Source organism: Toxorhynchites rutilus, chromosome 3 (genome assembly GCF_029784135.1).
Source record: "Toxorhynchites rutilus septentrionalis strain SRP chromosome 3, ASM2978413v1, whole genome shotgun sequence".
NCBI lineage: Eukaryota > Metazoa > Arthropoda > Insecta > Diptera > Culicidae > Toxorhynchites > Toxorhynchites rutilus.
The window spans coordinates 143514791-143537504 of record NC_073746.1 but is presented as its reverse complement, the minus strand read 5'-3'; the positions used below and the strand labels follow the sequence as shown (position 1 = coordinate 143537504).

Below are 22714 nucleotides of genomic sequence, written 5' to 3'. Positions count from 1 at the left end.
TAATAACTATTTTTGCCGTGAATGGATTCTGGCGATTTACATACCAAACGAATCGGAAATTCCCTAAGATTTGTTTGATATGCTATACATTACAATCCCATAGTCTGTATATGGTTTAAATTGATGAAAATTGGAAGCTTTCCCATTTCCTCATACATTTATTCGGCCTGATTCTACGCGGCGTGTGAGGTGAGATGACAATTGTCACATCACCATCACGCAACTCTCCTCACTCTATTCCTACAGTCGTTTCGGATGCCGTGAGAGGTTCATTTGATGTATGTGAGAGGATGAACAGCAAGTGACAAGGCGTTCATTCTGCTGGTTGCCAAATCTGATCAGAGATGCCACATTCGCACATGTGTTCACGAATTTGCAGACATTAAACTTTTATCACAACCTTTTATTCCTGCTGCAGGCTATTTAAAATAGTGACAAAACATTATTGATTCCATATGATAAACGAAGCTGGTCAGTATGTCAGACATTAGCACATATTTACAAATATTTCAGATTTTTATCGCATATATTTGAGAAAAAACATCTGGCATCCCAGAATTTTATTTGTTTCGCTCAGAGAGGTCAGATATTTGTTTTGCTGCAGTCAGTACCGTATCTATAGATCTGATTTAACCTGGCCTGTTGTTAGTGTATCAGGACATTCTGCCGAATTTGCAGGTATTTGATTTAGATTTGGTGAAACAGTTGATGGCATCCTGTAAAGTTTAGCATTTTTGTTTGTTTTGGTCGTAGTTGCTGCTGCTCTCTGCACTCTCAGTGTTAAATTGTTGCTTTGGCTCCGGCTCGGGCATATACCACGGCTTCTGAAATGGATATGCAGTTCGGTGACGATGACTCGCGGATAGATAGATGAAACACAAGACCCATATGATAGATATATTTTAGAGAAAATAAATAGATTTCATGAAATGAAAATAATTTCGGTGTGCTTATTCGTCCAATTGAGGAATAACAGACTCACTACCGCTTTCACAAAAAAAAACAAACTACTTGCAATTTGTCTTTCGTACTGTGAAAATTGAAGATAAATTGAATTTATTGATACATATAATACCATTAGGGTAACATGGGGTGATTTGGACATATGGGGTGATTTGGACCACCCCTTTATCTCAAAAAATACGGCTCAATTTGGATTTTTTATAACGGTATTTCCTTTTATTGTTGAACCGTACGTACCTAACGCAAAAAAACCTTGGTAAAATTTGACAGGTGGAGAGAAACGGGAAATAAACAAAACAAGCACTTTGATTGAATGAAATTAGAAGTTTTTCAATCGTGGTTTTAAGGTTTTTTCCCACTGATTATACAAACTTTTCGCGTATTGTGCAGTACATTTCGGTTCGTCTACAGAAGAGGAATTATTTGATGCAGAAAAACTGTAAGTTTGATAACAACAAATGAAATAATTTGCATTTAAATTTTCGCATGATGTGTGGGGTGACATGGTCACGTTTATGTGGGGTGAATTGGTCCTACAAGTTTAAAGCTTTTTTTGGTCTAATTGATTCCAGATGCCGCGGAAATACAAAAAAAAGATGGACAGACAACGTTGGAAGGAGGGGGAACTTGAAAAGGCAACGCAGGCCATCAAGGACGGATTTTCTCTGCGCAAAGCATCGAGAGTGTTTGCAATTCCTCGAACAACATTGATGAGAATTGTGCAAAATTCGTCGGCCGCATCCGAAGAAACACACAGAACCGTTTTCTCTTCCCAGCAGGAACAGGAGATGCTCAACCATGTTCTCAACCTGCAAAGTCGGCTATATGGTTTGACGGCACGTGATATCCGGAAAATGGCATTTGAATTAGCCGAAAAAAATAGACTTCCTCATCCGTTCAATCCAAAAACTCGCTTAGCCGGAAGAGATTGGTTCATCGGATTCATGAAGCGCCATCCAACAATTTCAATGCGAACGCCAGAAGGAACATCAGTAGCAAGAGCTAGAGCATTCAATAAACCATCAGTCCAACGGTTTTTCGATGTTCTTGAGAGCAAATTGAATGTAATGCAATACACACCATCACAAATTTATAATGTTGATGAAACGAGTGTTTCCACGGTAGTATAAAACTATTTTATTTTATTTTTCTTAATATGAATTTAATATTCTGTTTTTGGTTCGCAAGGTTCCAAACAGCAGCATAAAAATAGCTGCAAAGAAAGGCCAGAAGCGTGTGGGCATCATAACAAGTGCGGAAAGAGGCGAGTCGACGACAGTGGTAATGTGTATGTCTGCGTCGGGACATTACATACCACCAATGATAATCTTCCCCCGCATGAGAATGAACGATCAATTGAAAACTGGTGCTCCTCACGGTACAACATTTGCTTGTAATCCTTCTGGATACATGACCACAGAATTGTTTTCGGAATGGTTCAAGCATTTTGTGCAACATGCACGACCCACATCGGAACGCCCTCTTCTGTTGATTCTTGACGGTCATTCTTCCCACAGCAAGAATTTCGATTTTTGTGAAACTGCTGCAAAGATGCACGTTGTAGTAATCGTGCTTCCACCTCATTGCAGTCATCGTATGCAGCCGTTGGACGTAAGCTTCATGGGTCCTTTCAAAAAGTTCTACGGAGATGCTACCGGCTTACTTTTGAAGAAAACTCCAGGCAAAGCAGTTACACAATACGACATAGCGGGTTTGGTCGGAATCGCTTTTCCGCGTGCAGCGACACAAATGATAGCTGCGAACGGTTTTTCTGCTACAGGAATCTGTCCATTCAATCGGGAAATATTCGAAGTGGACGATTTTGCACCCGCAGAAGTTACTAATCAACCAGAAACTGAAACGATATCTTCCCACGATCAAACCCAATTCGACGGTGTTGATCAAGCTGTGGATGCTGCGGATGATTCTTTCGAAGTTGGCCCGTCAGACATCATTCCTCTACCGAAAGCAATTGCATCAAATGACAGGAAGCGAATACCTGATAAATCTTGCGAGTTGACAGCAACAAGTCATCGTAAAAGTTTGTTAGAAGCTGAAGTTCAAAAGTCGATCAAAGCTATGCGTAAAGTCCAGAAAAAAGTTGTTCCGAAGAGAAATCGTAAAAGGAAGGGAATGGATTCGGATGTCACAGAGGATGTTTTATGCGAGTATTGCGCAGCATTATTCAGTCAGTCCCAATTAGGGTGGATGCTGTGCATTAGTTGTAAAGTATGGTATCACAATCAATGCACAGAGAATGAAAGCGTAACATGCCCCATATGTATGTTGTAAATCAATGTGAAATGAAATGAAAGAGTGCCAAGTCATGTTAAATAATAATAAAGAACATGGTATTATAAACGGATAACTTCGAAATTATTTTGAAATAAAAAAAATTTGGGTAATGCCATAAAATGTGAAAAAGGAATTGCATGGATTCTATGCAATTTTTCTGGTCTGGCTTCTGACCAAGACACCTGGTATCAATTCCAGAACACTGTTACTCATTGAAATAGAATCCTGAATTACTTGACATAAACATAAGTATGTTTTTTCGATGAAACACACACATTTTTAACATTATTCATATGATCGACAACTATGACCAAATCACCCCACTGATGGACCAAATCACCCCACAGATGGACCAAATCACCCCTCATCAAAATTTAATGTCCAAAAAACATCACTTTTGTTTTACTATATATTTGATAGTTTAAAGCTTAATATGATTATCAAACATTGATGATTGAGAGAAAACAAGTATAGCTCAGTGTACAATGTGACGTTTTTAATTTAGACCGTATTGGTTTGGAGATATTAGGTGATTTGCTTAGGTGGCCCAAATTCCCCCCTTTTCCCCTACTATCGATTCTATACGACCCAAAAAAACACTTATTATTCCTCTTCCTTTTTTCATTTGTTTTCATGCACTGTCGACACCTCAAGACATGTCGACGATTGTCACCTAGAAATCCCAGTTCATGTGACAATCGTCACGTATATTTGAGAGCGGGAATAAAGTGAGAGTTCATTCAAGTGAGATTTCTCACGGCATACGCCTGGTGGAATCGCGTGACATAAGTGACAATTGTCATCTCACCTCACACGCCACGCAGAATAAGGCCGATTGTGTCCATTTGTATGCTTTCCGAGAATAGAGCTGTCAATAATGAGCAACTTATCCACGAGCAACGAAGGGGAAATCGTAAGATGTAAAGTCTCCGTGAAAAAAGGAAAAGAAGAAGAACGAAGGGGAATATTTGCCTAGAGTATAAACAGTGGATTTTGCTGAGGCAAACTTCATTCTTCGTGAGGACACCGACTGGACAACACCGTTGCTGGGCGAGCTGGACAGCGAGGGATCGAATGGTTCTCTCAAGGTAATGGGAGTGGAGGAGTAATATGAGGAAAGAGTAGAGTTTTCCAAGAGCATTTTTGAAGGCTAGAGACGAATGAACCGAAGAAGTTTGAAGTCTCTTTAATTCAACAAGGAAAGGCAAACTTTCAGTATCGTTCTAGATACGATACAATGAACATCGCTTGTTCTTCCTTGTTTTGCGCCATCACATGTCTTCGTTTCGAACTGAGCTGTGGACGCGACTGAATTACTCACTCGCGGATGTCTCTGGTATTGTAATCATTGCATCAAACTGACGCCATTGCATTGATGTTTTGAGCTATACAATTGTGTGGGGAATCATCAAGATAGGCAAGAAAATAAATGTTCTGGAATTTTGTCAGTAATTTGGTTTCGCATGACGATAGGAAAACTCTCTCCACAAAGGATGACAGCTAAGCTAATCTAGACTGGCAATATTAATAGAAAGGGCTTCTGTGTATATTTAGTTGCTTCAAGCCATCGATATATGTATATTTGTGTGCGTACGTGCGTGCTTCATAACCCGTACGTAAAAATAGTGCATCTTCGCTACGCTGAAACCCCATTTGTAATGATAAATATAAACAAGGAGGGGAGATTATTTACGCTAGGGTATTAGTAATGAATCTCTGCTGAGGCAAATATTCAGCTTTTTTCCAAGCAGCTGGTATTATTATTTGTTATTTGTTTATTTGTTTCCGTCATCATAAAGGTTTCGTTGGTGCCTTTGACATTACATCGATGCTTTGAACTGACGCTATGATGAAGCAGGTGTTAAGGTTGTGCACCCAATAACATTATTTGGGGAATACCAAGTTATTCAATAAGTTATAATAAGTCATTAATTTATTTGGGTTTGCGTGCAGATAGAGTTTATTTCGCTTATTTAGTCACCATGAAAGTAAATGTCGTTCTGGAATGTTGTATGTGATTTGGTTTCGCTTGCCAGTAGCAAAACTTTCTCCACTAAGGATGACAGCTTCGTTTATCTCGAACATGTTTCGTTTTCTGCGAGCACAAGAATGAATCATCAAACAGTTATCGTCAAATGATTCTACAATAAAAAAAAACATTTCAGGGCGACCAAACTGGTTGAATGGTTATTTAAAAATTTTTTAAACCATTATAAAATAATATCCGCAGTTATAAACAAGCGACTTGCATTAAACTGCAGCGTAGTTTTACGTCAACAATGCGGTCGGGTCTTGAACACAACCTCCTATATTTTTTTCTATCTACTTAGAGGAGATAGGGGCAAGACGGACATGTTAAGGAAAACTTCAATTATATCTTTGAAAACTCATGTTTTCCAAAACTTAAAAGCAGTTTCTTACAGTTCAATATAATGGTTTTCGAAATAATTGGCCAAATGTTTTATAAAGATGTGTTTTTTCATGTTTTTTATTGAAATTAAAACAAGCCGAAAAGTAGAACATTTTTATAGATGCGTGTATAATGGACATGTAAAGGCTGTGTCACATCAAATTGCATCACGGAAAAAACGCTGTAGAAATTTAATTTTTAGGAATTATAACTTCAGCTTTCGCTTATAATCAGATAAGAGTGTATAGATCACGTTGGCCATGCTTCACTGTCAATTTTTCGTGAATTTGGAAAAATGTCGTCGAACGAAAAAGAGCGTCGTGAATTAATCCTGTGCACTCATTTCGAGAATCCGGAGTTGTCACATCGGGACATCGGTAAGATGCTGGGAATCGTCCAATCCACGGTCAGCAGAGTACTAAAACGATACTTCGAGAACCTAACCATCGACCGGAAGGTGAAGAACGGCAAAAATGGATGCTCCGTCAGTGAAAAAGATCACAAGTGCGTAGTTAAGCAGTTTAGACGTGATCCGAGAAGTTCGGTCCGGGATGTCGCCAATAAGCTGAATTTGTCAAGTTCATTCGTCCAGCGGACCAAGCAGCGGGAGGGCCTGCGTACATACAAGGTTCAGAAGGCTCCTAACCGCGACGAAAGGCAAAACATGGTGGGGAAGACGCGAGCCCGGAAGCTGTACACCGAAATGCTGACGAAGCCGCATTGCCTGGTAATGGACGACGAAACCTACGTCAAAGCGGACTTTCGTCAGCTGCCGGGCCTGTTGTTCTTCTCCGCAGAGGACAAATTCAGCGTTCCGGAGGAGATTCGCAAGCAGAAACTATCCAAGTTTGCCAAAAAGTACATGGTGTGGCAAGCGATCTTCTCTTGCGGAAAGCGGAGCGCCCCCTTCGTGATGACCGGCACGGTAAACGGGCAGGTTTACCTTAAGGAGTGCCTACAAAAGCGCTTACTACCACTATTGAAGCAGCACGAGGGCCCGACCATCTTCTGGCCGGATCTCGCTTCATGCCACTATTCAAAGGACGTGTTGGAGTGGTACGAAACCAACGGGATCACCTTCGTGCCAAAGGAAATGAACCCGCCCAACGTGCCGGAGCTTCGCCCAATAGAGAAATATTGGGCGATTATGAAGCAGGCCCTCCGGAAGAACCCAAAAGTTGTCAAATCGGAGGCGAACTTCAAGAGAAAATGGATTTCTGTTCAAAAAAAACTACAACCTGACGTACAGAACCTTATGGACGGGGTAAAGAGGAAGGTGCGAGCATACGGGCTTGGGCTCGAAGTACAGGGTGGGCCATTTAAAGTGGAAGCATCTGTCAACCCCATAACTTTTGACAGAGATGTCAGATTAACAAATGTCATACCGCGTTGGAAGCGTCATTTCAGTACAATTTTAACCATGGAACAATACACACCTAAACAACGCGCTGAAATTGTTCAGTTGTACATTCAAAATAACTTCTCAATTGTGTTAACTAAACGTGCGTGGAAAAATAAAAATAAAGTTAAAACATCGCCTGGAGATAACACTATACGTCGATTATATGCCAAATTTATATCGTCTTGTAGTGTTGGTAATGCCAGTCATCTGTCCAGACAACGACCAAGACGTTTCGACGAGAATATTGATGCCGTTCGAGCCAGTGTTGCAGAGACTCCATCGACATCAGGTCGCCATCGTTCGCAAGAGTTAGGCATCGCTCGAACCACTCTCCGACGCATAATTCGTGTTGATTTGAAAATGTTTCCGTATAAAATTCAAATGGCTCAACAACTTAACCCATCTGACTTACCACGTCGACTTGATTTTGCGAAATGGACCATCGAAATGTTCCCCGGAAGATTAATATCGAAAAACGGCGATTATGACTGGCCACCGAGATCACCTGATTTGACGCCTCCTGACTTTTTTTTATGGGGATATTTAAAATCCAAGGTATACACTGGTAAACCCAGGACCCTGGCTGCGCTGAAAGACAATATCCGACAAGAAATTGCTGCCATATCGGCCGAAACATTGGGCAAAGTGATGGAAAATGCCGAAAAAAGGGCACATTTTGCGGTCAAGGCCAGAAGCGGTCATTTACGAGATATCATAATCAAAAAGTAGTTAGAACAAATCTCCTTGGACCAAAATAAATGAATTTAAAAAAAAAAATATTTAAAATTCCACTTCTTTACTTTGCTATTGCAAAAACAAATCCTTCCACTTTAAATGGCCCACCCTGTATGAATAAAAAGAAAATGCCAAAAGTTGTTTAATAGTTTTTATTTTACTGTCTAAAATATTTTCAAAAGGATCGGTCTACTGGGCGAATTTCTACAGCGTTTTTTCCGTGATGCAATTTGATGTGACACACCCTTTAGTGGGGGGAATATGGACAGGTTAATAATATACGAAGCGTAGAAGTTTATCACTTGCGAGAGGAATAATTTCGCTCTCTTTCAGTGTTTGTGCGTCCAGTAACTGAAATAGAACGAAAAGAGAAAGCAACATAAAAAGAGTTCAATATTATTCCCTTCACTTTCCATCATACATTGGATGTGATTATGGATGTGACTGTCCATTTCAACCCCACCAGTGCAATTATTTCAATAATTTAAATTTACCACTTCCGATAGAATTTACTTTTCCGTACATACCGAATATCGCTTCTCTGTCTACTCACAAACCGAAATATAACCATCAGCGAATTCAATTTTGCATTTAAATCACTCAAAATGCTTGATATCGAAGCCGCAAAAATTACATCCACACGCGGAATCTTGTTTGATTTTCGGTTTTTGTTTCCCTGTTTCACTTTTGATCAGTATTCATTGTCATAGGATGGTTTATATATTCTAGAATAGCATGTAGAAGGGGTTCCCATCAACAGAAATTTGAAATTCATAAAGCAACTATACAAATCAACCACCTGTTCATCATACTCCCACTGTCCGTCTTACTCGCGGTTCCCCTACTTACCTTTTCTGCCTTCCAGAGCAGCTGTAGCATTTTTTCTGTTGGGCGTGATCTCGCTGTGGGTTAAATCCGTATCTCTAACGCTAAAGGTCACGAGTTAAATTCTCACTCACAACATTCCTCCTTCGGAATGAAAGTAAAGCCATTGGTCCGAGTGACGAACTAACCAAAGGGCTGAAAGTCATTTTAATACAACAACAAAAAATATATTCTTTTTAGTTCCTGATGTCCATATTCAAAACATTTATGATATAATGATGAATTAAGATAATAAAGACTGTGTAGCCACTCTTAAAATTCCTACTTTTACTTTTTTGGGAGGACAATCAGCTGACCAAATTTATATCGTAGATCCAAGAGCGACAGAAGTCGTGTGTTGCGTCTTCGCTTATTAGGCGGACGATCGAGGGTTCAGTCACAGGGTCTTCCATTGACAATCTTCTAAATTTTACAGTTCCGTGTTTGTTAGTTTTATCGGTTGAACTGTTTCATATGTTCTATTATTTTTCCATTTGTCAAACCTACTGGGACCAATTTTTGTGGTTTGCTATTTTCTGCAAATCGTACGATGGTTTTGTGAAAATTGAAGACATTTTATTTATGTCTATTTGCTCTCTCGTGAGCCTAGTAATTTTTCAACCTGTATCTCTATATTGTTCTCAAAAGACACAATTCTACGACATAAAGCATAACATCCGCTCCGTTCCGATGCTCCACTCGATCGGGTTTGCCATTATATGAAACAAGTATCATCGTTTCGGATACCACAAAAGGTGATTTCTTTCAAACATTATATTGCGTGTTGTGAAATAAAAACACATTGTTTTTGTAATATATTTCGCATTTTCTTTTATTTTATCTGTTACAATAAAAAGTAAAGCTGATCAATATCAATGTATGAATTCAGAGTCGTAAATTGAACACAGTGTTTCCGGTTTAATTCTCTTGTTGTTAATTTTTTAAATTTAGTGTTTAAGTGTTGTTTTCCTTTCTGTAGCTGTTAGAATAAAATTTCCACAATGTACCGTTTGTTCTGCATACTTAAAAGATACCACTTTTACATCTAAGCCCTAGTTTAGCATTCCTTTCAATGCGTGTTATCCTTCAAACTGAGGCATGCGATAGCCACCGGAACATTCACTTATTCCGTATTGCCCAAAAGTGATAAACTAAATTAAAAACTAGCCAATACACTCTGTTTAATTCTCCCTACAATCGAGACTGGTTCTTGTTGGATTACTGTTTTTTTTTTCTTTAACCTCTAAATATTGTAGCCAAGTTGCATTGACACAAACTAATAGTCTAAGAAGTTTTTGCGTTGTATTTTGAGAAATCTTTTCTTTATTTTTAATGTCCAAATGTTCCAAAAATTTGCCTAAAATTAACCTACTGTCTCTTGTTTAATTTCTTATAGAATTTTTTGCAGTTGTTTTCTTAAAGATTTTTTGACATGAGTTCCCCAAAAACTGTGAATTGAATGATAATGTTTCCCTTTTTTTGCGATGTTGACGCATCGTTTAGTCTAATGTGTTTTTTTCTTTCTCTTTCTCACATTTCGTTTCTTTCCGCTACAATCTTTTCTCGTTCAAACTTCATTGAAACGGCTTACCGCGCAATGAGAAACTGTTGTTCTGAAAACGGCTTTATCCTAAACTTTTCTTACTATTTATACCTTCGCTTTCTCGATTAAACCTTTAATTAACGCTAAGATGAGCAAACGGTTAATAAGAATGGCGTGTATTGTACGTAGGAATTGAACAGAGTATAAATATAAGGTAAATTAACAAAAGTAGGAACAACAGAAAAGCTCGTTTAAACAAAAAAGCAGATTGCAGTTTTATTCTAAATCCAATGAATTATTTATCTATTGCTAAAGTTGAATTTAGTGTTATCGTATGAAATTATAACAAACTTCATTGGCTATAGTTGGATAACAGGGTATAATAAGCAAACAAAACATAATAAGGCTAGCAGTAGACCTATTCGTTCTGTTATGCAATCAGCTATGGTATGTTCCATTTGAATGGTACCGATTGTTCGGATTATTTTCGGGTGTCTTTTGTTAACGCTAGCAGAGCAGACAAAGCGAAAGGGGCGGATTCATAGGTCACGGAGAACCGGATAAGTTCAACTGTAGAAGTCAGCTGGAGGGTTCATTGAATTATCTAATTATGGATGTAATAGCGTACACTACCTCTTCTACTGTGAATGGTCTCTTATCCAAGTAATGTCTCATTAAACTATCAGGACAACAATATTCTGAGTGAAACAGGCATCATTAGATGAATGGATTATACTGTCCTGGCATCATATTCATGGCGTCTAGAAATTTGGGCGAACGTGGTATTTTGGAGAACTTCGAATAACATCGTAGTTGTAATGCAAATGTGCAATAGCTTGAAATATATCTGGGAATCTTTTATAGTGGTGTATAAACACATATTACGAATTTTTTAGATCAGTTTGGGCCAACTACTGACAAACTTTGATTCTTAAGATCTGAATATCCAAGGCATAACTAGCATATCAACCGTTGCGGACTAGCAAAGATGAAATGCTGAATGCAGTAAGAAAACCATTATAACCTCGGTGGAAGTGTTTGCACTGTGCGAGTTGCTGACCTGGCAGTCAAACCGATATCGAACAGCAGAAACGGAGAAATCACCTTGCAACTTTACAAGCGATTTCTATCTGACTATGTCGAATCGCTATGTTTTTCTATGTATATAAGCAACAGGCAACGTGCGGTCGATAATATCTCTCGTTTTCGGAGTATTTCGTACACTGGCCTTAAAATATTGATACAATAGAGAACTTGTCAGCGAGGAATCTTGATCAAGGGACTGCATACGTACAAAATGCAGAAAGCTCCAAATCATGACGAACGGCAAAATACGGTGGGAAAGTAACGGGCCCGGAAACTGTACACCCAGATGCTGACGAAACCTCGTTTTCTCATCATGGATGATGAGACTTCATCAAGGCGAACTATCGGCAACTTCCTACCGGGATTGTAAACGGGCAGATCTACCTCAAGGAGAATCTACAGATGCGTCTGCTCCCTCCGTTGAAGAAACACGAGGGTCCTACGATCTTCTGGTAGGATCTAACTTCGAAACACTATTCAAAGGAGGTCCTGGAGTGGTACGAAGTCAACCTGGTCGCGTTCGTACCCAAACACATGAACCCCCCAACGCACCGGAACTATGGCTCATCGAAAAATACGGAAGCTACGGAAGCATCCCAAGGAGATCAAATCTGAGGAAGTCATATAGAAAAAGTGGGTTTTCGTGCAGAAGCAACTTCAGCCAGATGTGATACAGAACCTTACGAGTGGATTTAAATGTAAGGTGGGAGCATACGGTTATAGTATTGAAGTTGAATGAAATAAATATGCCAAAAGCTTACTCTAGTCAATGGTGAGTCGTGTGATTAAAGGTTACTTAACCCAAACTTTTTCATCAAAAAAATTCCCAAAGCGCTAAACGTCATCTTCGTTGACTAAAAAGTCGCATATGATACTATCGACCGACGACAGCTATGGAGAATGAAGGGCGAGCACAGTTTTCGCTGATGAACTTAAAAAAAAACGACGTATGTGTGATGGATAGTGTGCGGATCGAGACTTACAGGGAACTTCGATATGGTGATGGACTTTTTTTTTCTTTCGTCTGCTTATCAAAGTGACACTGGAAGGTGCTATGCGGGGTCCGAGTTTCAACATGTCCAGTCAGTTTGACTGCCTCGCCGTGTACATGATTGGAAGAATATTTGCGACGGTAGTGGACATGTATACCCGATTGAAACACGAAGCAGGGCTGATTGAGTTTAGAGATGTGTCTGAGATTGAACAAACACTAAAGAAGAACATGGATTGGAGGCCTATTTGAACAACAGTGAACAGTGAACAACGACGACGTACTACCCCCGACGATGGGTGAAGTTAAGAAGGCCATTAATCAGCTAAAGAACCACAAAGCAGCTGGTAAGGATGGCCTCGTAGCGGAGCTCTGTAAGGGAGGTTCGGGAAAATTTGTAGAGTATATGCACCGATTGATAGTCAGGATCTAGGTCACAGAATAGCTTCCGGAGGAGTGGAAGAACGGGGTAATCTGTCCTATCTATAAAAAAGATGACAAGCTGGGGTGACATTGCGCATTTCGAAACGAGTAATTTTTGTTCGTTTCGACCACTTTGACTTAGCTTTGTTTACGAACCCAAAAATTTTACATTTCTCTACGAGACAAATTTTGCTCTAAATCTAGTACACTGAAAATATTAACTTGAAAAAAATACATAATACTGGAACCAATTCGACTTGATTTCGAATTTTGTCGAAACGAGGTACAAGGTACAATGGTACAATGGTGCCTACAAAATTCTGTCTCAGATCCTCTTTCGCCGTCTATTGCCAATAGTAAGTGGAAGGTTATCAGGCTGGACTCATGCCCGGTTGCTCGACGACGGAACAGATTTTTACACTGCGGTAGATCTTCCAAAAGTACCACGAGTATCAAGTCTCTATCTTCGTTGAATTGAAGCATTTGCATATGATAAAATCAACCGACGACAGCTATGGAGAATCATGGACGAACACGGCTTTCCCCGAAAGCTGACAAAAAAGAGGACTTACAAGCACTTTGTGTTTTCGAACGCCGAGTGCTCAGAACAATATACGGTGGTATACAGGAAAACGGACTATATAGAAGGAGAATGATCCACGAACTGGCGTAACTTTACGGCAAACCCAGCATCCAGAAAGTCGCCAAGGCTGGACGAGTGCGATGGGCAGGGCATGTTGCAAGATTGCCGGACAGCAGCCCTGCAAAGATGGTGGTCGCATCGAATCCGGTAGGAACAAGAAGGAAAGGAGCCCAGCGAGCGAGGTGGTTGGACCAGGAGGAGCAGGACTTGTCAAGAATCGATGCGGTCGGGAGTTGGAGAACTGCAGCCATGGACCGGGTTTATTGGCGAAAAATTGTGAAGAAGATCTAATCCCTCAATGGGATGTAGTATCATTATATATAAAAAAGAGCGTAATGCGTGGACGATGTTCGAGGAGTCGTTCCTGGAAATCAAATGTTCACAATGTCTCACGACCCAATACAGAGCATGGAGTAAGAGAATGACCAACGAATTGGCGCATGGCTACCGCATCGCATCGTTTCTAGAATATCGTCAAGCCTGGAGTGTGCGATGGGTCAGACATATTGTTAGAATTTCTGGTAACAGTTCCGCAAAAACCATGGTACAGAGGGTGCCAAATCGTTACGTTTGGGGAAAGGGGGACTTCATTTGGGAGCTTCCCTACCGGTGTCGTCAATAACGAGCAACTTATCGGCGAACATCGAAGGGGAATGTTTTACAATCTTCATGAACAAAAAAAGAAGAAGATTAAGAACGAAGGGGAATATTTGCCTAGAGCATAAATATTGGATTTCGTTGAGGTAAACTTTCAGTATCGTTCTAGATATGAAGCATTGAACATCGGTTGTTTATCGTTGTTTTGCGTCATCACATGTCTTCATTTCGGATTGAGCTGTGGACGCGACAAAATTACTTAATCGCTGATGTCTCTGGCAGTGCAATCATTACATCAAACTGACGCCATTCCATTGAGGTTCTGAACTACACAATTGTGTGGAGCATAATCAAACTAGGCTATCATCGGCTCACCAAGAGAATAATTGTTCAGGATTTTTTTGTGTGATTTGGTTTCGGATGACGGTAGCAAAACTATCTCCACCAAGGATGAAAGCTGAGCTAATCGATACCAGAAAGGGCTTCTGTAGAGGAGAGTGCAAAGCGGAGATCAGTGTGTGTATATTTAGTTGCTTCATGCCATCGTATATGGCTTTGCGTACGCACGTGCGAGCTTCATAATCCGTATGTACAAATATCACATCTTCGCTACGCTGAAACCCCATTTGTATCTGCTCCCGTGTGCCTTGGCCCTGTCGTGATGCGACAATCACCTAATATTTTGATGCTATGATGGATAATGAAAGAGGAATATTTGCGCTAGGGTATGAATTAATGTTAACAGTTCACACCGCATGTTTTCCGTCATCATGAGGGATTCGTCGGCACATAATTATTTGAAGAACATCAAGCTACAACATAGTGAATGTTGTGTTTGAACGTTGTGAGTTATTTGGGTTCGTTTTTGGGTTTGTGCCAATCGCAAAACTGCCTTCAACAAGGATTGCGTTTGCGCTTGTCTTGATCATAATGAAGCAATGTAACTCTTTTCGAGGTTATTGAGATTAACAGACAGAATTTGTTTCGTCACCAAGAAAGTAAATATCGTTCTAGAATTTTCCATGTGATTGGATGTCGTTTGCCAGTAGCAAAACTTTTTACACTAAAGATAACAGTTGCACTTATCTCGAGCATGAGAAAGTAATACAACTTTTTTCGAGCAATAGTAATATCAACAGTATTCTTTTGAGATTAGGGCAAAATGAAGTATTTTTTTCTCGGTATGAATGCTATGCTGAACGCGTGTGTGACGCTGGTTGGTTTACGTTGTACAAACGATGTCTAGAGGTGCGATACCACTGAGACAATACCAAGAATGAATCATCAATCAATTATGATTCTACAATAATAAAAAACATTGTTGCTGTTGACAGTAGAGATCTGAATTTAGTGTTTGATCATACGGGAGCAACTCATAACTTTATCAAAGAAACACAGTAAAATGTACCGAATTTTCTCTTTGTCGGCTTCCATTGTTAACATCCTGTAATTCACAACTGAATGGAACACGCAAAAAACAGTAAAAGAATTTTCCTCAGTAAATGTCATCTTGACAACGAGCATAAACTTGAAATTGATTGATCAATGGTTTTCGATATATCGACAAATAATCATTTACCGAGAAAATAATGGATTTCTTTTTCCCCAATCTAATATGTGCAAACCAATTACGTATCATTCGCCACTATTCCTCCTCTCTCCTATTGAAGTGTCCACATAGTATATGGATATCATCTCAGTGCCTTGAAATTATCGTTACAAGTTTTCATTAGTGTTCTATCAGGGTATCGGTTTTACCCTTTGTTTCCCTAAAAACACAACTTTTTGTATTGTATCAAAATTTGAGTTCTATTCGATAAATATCAACACGTTCTGCATGAAAAGTTTAAGAGAGGTTCTGTTGATTTGAAGTCAAAGATACGTATGAGTTCTTGAAAATATGTGGAAAACCTTAGGGTGTTTGTTTTACCCTGATTTCCCCACATGTTAACAGATTGCTTTGGAATTTGGGAATTTGGATTAATATAGTCAAGGTGATGGGTGTTCCTCATCAAATTGCATCACGGTTAAAAAATTCCCCATGAGGTATTTTCTCGTAAAAATTTGGCTAGAATAAGTTTAGAGTTCATTGTTTACACTGTATTTTAATCGCTGTCAGTTTTTCGACAATTGTGAAAAATGGCGTCGCGAATTGATTTTGCGCTAGAACCTGGAAAATCTTCATTCTCTCATCGGGATATCGGAAAAAACTCGGAATCGTGCAGCCAACGGTGAGTCGTGTGATTAAAAGTTACTACGAAACCCTGAGCATCGAACAGAGGGAGGAATACGGTCTGTGATCAGGATCACAAGCGTGTCATGAAAGCTTTTAAGCGGAATCCCAATGCTTCGGTCAGGGATGTGGCCAAAAATTTGATTCTGTTCAAGTCCTTCGTTCAGTGAGCCAATGACCGGGAGGAATTGCATACGTACAAAGTGCAGAAGGCACCAAATCGCGACGAACGGCAAAATGTGGTGAGAAAATCACGGGCCCGGAAACTGTACACCCAGATGCTGACGAAGCCTCATTGTCTCATCATGGAAGTCAAGACGAACTTCCGTCTGCTTCCGGGGCTACTGTTCTTTACCTCCCAGTACAAGTTTGTCATTTGTTTGTCATGATTTGGTAAGCGATTTGGCAAACGTGGCAAACGGAATGCGCCGTTCGTGAGTACCGGGACCGTAAACGGGCTGATCTACCTCAACGAGAGTCTACAGATGCGTCTGCTTCCTCTGTTGAAGCAACACGAGGGCCCTACAATCTTCTGGTCGGAACTAGCTTCGTGCCACTATTCAAAGGGTGTCCTGGAGTGGCACGAAATCAACGGGGTCACTTTTGTAACTCAGGACATGAAATCCCCCCGGGCCCCTCCCCTCTCCCCAGTCCATCAAAAATACAGGGCTATTATGATGCAGGCACTACGGAAGCATCCCAAGGAGGTCAAATCTGAGGAAGACATGAAGAAAGAGTGGGTTTCCATACAGAAGAAGCTGCAGCCAGATGTTGTACAGAACCTTATGAATGGAGTTGAGCGTAAGGTGCAATCATACGGTTATGGTATTGAAGTTGAATGGAATAAACGTGCCAAAAGCTTACTGATGGGTTATATTTTATTGTCTGAAAGTTTGACAAGGATCGGTCAACTAGGTAATTTCCTACAGCGTTTTTTCCGTGATGCAATTTGATGTGGGACACCCTTTACAATATAGCCATAACTTGAGACATTCTCCGTGACAGAATCGATAGCTAGCTTTAAATCCCAATCTGAAAAAATATCCGCAAGGGTCGCCCCGATTCGCGGTTTGTAGCACCTGTTTTTAAAACATTTTCTCGATCGTAAGAGTGACAGTCGTGGTAAGGTATAATACAGCTTCGGGTTCAGATGTCTAGATCGATCATCAACCCAATTCAGTTAACATTCCAAACAAAAGTCAGTAAATAAGGTAATCAAGTTGAGCCAACAAAAAAGAATACAACGCGAATAAAAAGAAAAATGAAACTATTAAACATTAACTAATTGCAAGCAGCGCAAATGCATGCATTTTTGTTTTCACGTAGGTTACGCAAACTACGCCTCACAACAGAAAGTATTGAAATAAACGCGAATCAGACATAGGCAAAGCTCAATCGGGGTATTTTTTTATCTCTGTTGAATAGTTCAAACTTTGTGCTAAACATATTTAATGGAGCAGCGAAGGTCGTTTCGCCACCGAGAATGTGGGTACCGAAGAAAACAACGTTTGTTCACCTCCTTCCGTGCGAGCCATGAAGCCGTTTTTAGCCTTACAAACTAGCGCACGCAGTGCTCCTCTGTGTTAAGCGTTCCCTCAACAACAACTGTGGTAATTTGATTGTGTTTACACAGACAAAAATTCTGTCACTGCTCGTGTGTTTATCCATCCTACTTTCTTCTTACGGAACTAAGTAAATTTTGTAACTAAAACATGTATATTTTAACTATATATACCTGCTCTCCATCTGCCACAGTAATAAACGTACACAAAATACAGTATTTGTTTTTTCTTCTTCTTACGCGAGGGGTATTTGCGATCTGCGCACAGGATCATTCCGGTTCTATACTTAAACGTATCCCTAGAGTTGATTCCTTTGTTCTTGTTTTAACTACTTTGCAAGAAAAAAAAACGTTATTCACTCTGTCTCTCTGATTCAGCTGTGTGTGTGTTTTTTTTGTGTAGGTATGGTTTATGTGTATCTTCCACTTCTGTATATATGAATATGAATAGTTTAAAGGTCGCAACCTTATCTCGCTACGTTTTTTTTGTCTTAAATTAGTGTATAGATATTTTTCTATATTTTTCCACCTTTTTGCTTCTTCAACTTAAATATGTATAAGTTATACTTTTTCACCTAACTCTATGCTCTTATGTGCTAAAAAGTTGATTTTTTCGATAAAAAATAAAGTTTTCTTTCACTCTACATTAGCCTAACCTTACGCTTATCCTCAATTAATTTACTTACTCTCTAGGCAATTTTCTGTGTATGTGTGTATTTTCCCTTTCTTTTTCTCGCTCTTTCTCTTTCTCTCTCTCGTTCTTTCTCTCGCTCATCTCTAGTCGTGTAATTCTCTCTTATTTCCTGATGAGTGTGAACAAACAAAAACAAAACAAAAAACATAATATAATCGTGTAAAGCTTATTTTGGCATTTCAATTTTCATCTCATATCTCTTGTTTGTTTGCATTGGGGATGTTTTTTGTTGTTTTTTTTTCTTCTTTTTTTTTTGGAATATTTTGCTTTCAATTACGTATGCGCTTCAGGCCACTAACTCGAAACAAAACGAACAGAACTTGCGAACACTGCACTCTAGCCGCACTCTACTAGCCGCCGATCCCGATCAAAACACGGGTGGATATCCTCTATCCCTCCCATAATTTTTTTTTCACTCGTGCGGATGGTCGAACTCATCCCACACGGGTTGTTGGGTTTGAGGCGTTATACAGAGGATGGGAGCGGGGTGGAGGAAGCTCACGTAATGTATATTTACACTTTTTCTTCCACGAACTGTCCGTTTCGCGATTTCGCAGGGGGTGTAGAGAAGGACTTAACTGCTATACTTACGAACGAAGGAGGGGATCTTCTGTTGTTTCGGGTTGGCAGTATCAGTGTGTCTGGGCGCATGTGTGCTCTTCGTTTTCTTGTGTTTTTTTTTGTTTTCTTCCTCTTCTTCGTCTTACGGTTGTTGGTCACTTTTGGTTGGGGTCTGTTTGGGCGCTTGATTGCCACCCGACTGGGCAACTAAGCGGACAAAATCGATTTGAGCATACGTGAAGGCAGATCCAGTCTGTTGTTGCGAGGTGCACCCGGAGTTCGGACTGGGGGTGGAATTCAGGGAGTCTGGCTCTCCAATGCGGCTCGTGGCGGATGCGGATGGTGGAGCGCTACTGTCCGAATCGATATCCATGCGGTTGGATGAGGTTGTTCCTGTTGCTGCAGTGGAAGCTGTGCCACATGGTGGAAGATCGAGACTTGCGTAGTGTAGTTCACGTTCCGAGCTGACCGAGGGGGGCCGTGAGATGACGGATGGGTTGGTAAGCGAGGCTGCGGATTCGAGGCGATTTGCTGCGCCTGCCGCCATCGCAATCATGGTGCTTGAGGCTGTTGGGCTCTGGTTCTTGCTTTCGCATAGCGTTGAGGCCGATGAAGCGGATGATGAGGTAGCTGATATGATGGGAAGCCGGTCGCTGTTGGCCGAGTTTGGCCGAGTGGTCGAACTGACCGAGGGTAAACATTTACCGCCGATCTTCTCGCTGTTGACGCTGTTCGGTCGTGAGTGGGACGTGCGCTGGAGGATCTCATAACCGGACGTGTCAGAGCTGGACATTCCGGTGCGTCGCTCTGAGTACTGTCGGCTGAAAGTGGGCTTCGGAGAGGCTGCGCTGGATTTTTTCAGCAGCGCTTCGTCCTGACTTGAGGTTATCGGCTTGAAGCCGATGAGGTTGGATTTTCGCGTCAATGGAGGCAATCCAGCGTCGGAGGTTGGTAGTTCCGACTGGGAAGTGCTGGATAACTTCCTCAGGCTAGCGGGGTTCATGATTGCGTAGTCTCCAGCTTGATCAAATACTGCGGATGCTGCCACCACTGCCGTTGGGGTTGAAGGCTTCTGTGCAACTGGAGTAGTTGCTGGGCTACAGTTGACGTAATCTGGATACTCTATGATAGACTTCATAGCCGTAACCGTCGGTGTTGTTCTGGTGTTAGTGGATGGTGTCAGTATCAAACTCAGATTCGCACGTTTGGTATTGTCGAAGCAACTTGGATGGCTGTTCTCAGCTTTTTGTTGTTGCTGCTGCTGCTGTTGTTGTTGACCTAAACTCAACTCCGCGTAGTTGTGACTTAAATCTTCCAATTTTGTGTTTTCCGGGTCTTTGGAGTGTTGCTCTTGATTCATGTCCTGGAATTCACTCGACTCTTCGCTGTTCTCTTCGTCCATTTCACTGATACGCAACGTACCCGTCGTTCCGTCTACGTAACATTTACGCTCCTCGGAACTTGATTCGGTCGTCATAGGGAAGGATTTGATTGGGCTGCCCGGACTAAATGGGAATATTGTCGCTTGACTGCCTGACGGTGTAACGATGCCACTGTCTCGTGAATCACACCGCGTCCTCACAGTGTTCTGCTCGAGATTGTAACCAATCTGTGCTGCAGCCGGGTGTCGTTGTTGAACCGCTGGATTGAGGGGAAGATAATTTGGAATATTCGACAGGGCGCCGCCCATTTTCGGATCCATTAGGTCTCCTGACAAAGCCCGATTATTGCCTCCCGTTTGAATTGCGATAGGTTGTGAACTTTGTCGCGGTTCGATTCCCGCTGAAATTCTGCTGCCTTCTTTGCGCGAAAAGTCCATATTGATGTACTCGTCGGATGCTTGCATAGAACCTTCGGGCTTGTGACTAGACTTGGTTTGCTTCCAGGACATCTCCATGTAACCCTCGGGAGCACTGCTGGGTGCAACTATTTCGTCCTCTTCGTGCATCATTTTGTCCTCGTTGCCGCTGTCACCCCCTGCACTAGCTACCATCAGTGGACTTACATTCAGGTAATCTTCAGAGCATACTTTTGTCTTGTGGAGTTGTGATGAGGAAGACGAAGCCATTGTCCCTCCGGTAATGCTGCGAGGGGACAACTGGGGGTAGCTATTGTTACTGTTGCCGCCACTATTACTACCGTTGTTGAATTTTTTCGGCGACGTAATTTGAATTGGAGAGCTTGTGCTTTTCGTCGACAGATTTGTTTCGAGTCTCGTTCCCGGTCTCATATCGAGGTAATCGCTTTCCTCGTGGAGACTGGTGTTCGTCGAATAGGTAATATGGCCAGGTTTCATTTCAACATAGCCACTGTTTCGGCTGTCACCATCACCACCACAACCGCCGCTGGCAGTCATCTCCATATAGTCGTTCATGCCGAGAGATTTCTGCGGAGTACTACTGCTCACCTCCTGCTCGCCTTGGAATTGTGTTCCGAAATCAATCTCCATTAGGTCATCCATCGGATCGAATGATCCATGTGATTTGATTGGCAGCACTGGTGCACTTGAAGACTTTTTGCCAACCTTACAGGAGCTTCCACTGCAAGCGCTCGCAGTGGAAGATGCCACGTTCACTCCGATCGCAGTGTTCGTAATGCTACCACTGTTGCTGGTACTTTCCTGTATACTGCCGGAGCTACCGGCTGATAGCAACGGTGCCGTTATGGGAGCCCCGCCGCTTCCTTTGTACAGATCCGATCGAGGTACCTTGGCACGTGATCCAACCGAGAAAGCACGCACCCGCGAGTTGGAAGCCCCCTCCGAGCTGAGCATATCGACACGTAGCTTGCGCTTATTATGCTCCAACCGGCTACCGACCGAGTATGTCCGCAGAGGCCGATCCATTTCGTCGTCCTCGCTCGGAGTGAATCTCGCCACAACTTTCTCCAAGTGATACTCTGAGAAGCGCATATCAGTGGAAGGCGTTCCCGAGATTATACTGCAACTGGAAGCGGCCGAACTTATGTTGCTGTTAGCGCCTCCGCCTGGACCACCTGCACCTCCACTCGGTACCGCCGTTGGTCCCGTGGTGCGATTGTTGCTAGTGTTGGATGGCTCCATGTCCACATACTCCTCCGTGTGGGATGGCGCCGCCATAGGAACGTAACCGTCGACGGTGTCTTCCGCCAGGCTGGAAGCACGCGAATGTGCACTCGAGCTAGCCGTGTATAAACTGCAAGCAAAGAAAAAAGACGATTTAGATTGAAACGAAAGATTTTGATTGAGACGGAAAGATTGAAAAAATGACGATTTGTTTTCATAAATTTTCTTTATATATTTTTTGATCTGGCTCTTTATGACCAAAAAGGGCAATCAGAATCATCGATTTTGCATTTTGACTCTAGATTTGATTTACTAAAGTTTTTTAAAAAAAACAAGAAGTGGGTTATATCTATGGTATAACCGCAAGGGTGACGTAGGACTATCGTTGATTTAGAGATCATTTGTTTGAAGTTGAATCTAAATCCATTCTGAATGAATGAATAAATGAATATTTGGGAGACTTCGAAAACGAGAGCGTTACGTTGGAGGCACAAGGTTTTATGCATCCAATATAGGATACGAAAAACCTTGTTCTGAAGAATAATCTTCAGAAGCTAACCTGCTAACTGTACTTGATTGACAAATTACAAACCCAAATGTATTATATGTATATTTTATGGATAGAAAACATTAAAATAAACTCTTTCGCTTGAATGTATTTTTAAATTCC

At 41.3% G+C, this 22714-nt stretch overlaps 2 protein-coding genes across 12 annotated transcripts in view; one reads left to right on the top strand and one right to left on the bottom strand.

Moving 5' to 3' along the window:
• LOC129775259 (MPN domain-containing protein CG4751) overlaps positions 1–22714 on the top strand; it is a 71603-nt gene that overhangs the window by 13487 nt on the left and 35402 nt on the right. Inside the window, exons 8-9 of one of the 3 annotated variants that reach the window (XR_008742902.1) lie at positions 1536–2084; positions 2152–3436. The exons of 1 other annotated variant lie outside the window; for it this stretch is intronic. The gene's annotated coding sequence lies outside the window, so the exon portion shown is untranslated. Of the gene's footprint in view, positions 1–1535; positions 3438–22714 lie in introns of those variants that run through there. One more of the 3 variants, XM_055779770.1, reaches the window with a different exon arrangement.
• LOC129775257 (mucin-12) overlaps positions 12680–22714 on the bottom strand; it is a 553123-nt gene continuing 543088 nt past the window's right edge. For all 9 annotated transcript variants that reach the window (XM_055779765.1, XM_055779763.1, XM_055779759.1 and 6 more), the window contains one exon: positions 12680–22174. In XM_055779765.1, the coding sequence (XP_055635740.1) occupies positions 19144–22174 (3031 nt within the window). In that variant the 3' untranslated portion in view covers positions 12680–19143. The remainder of the gene's footprint in view (positions 22175–22714) is intronic.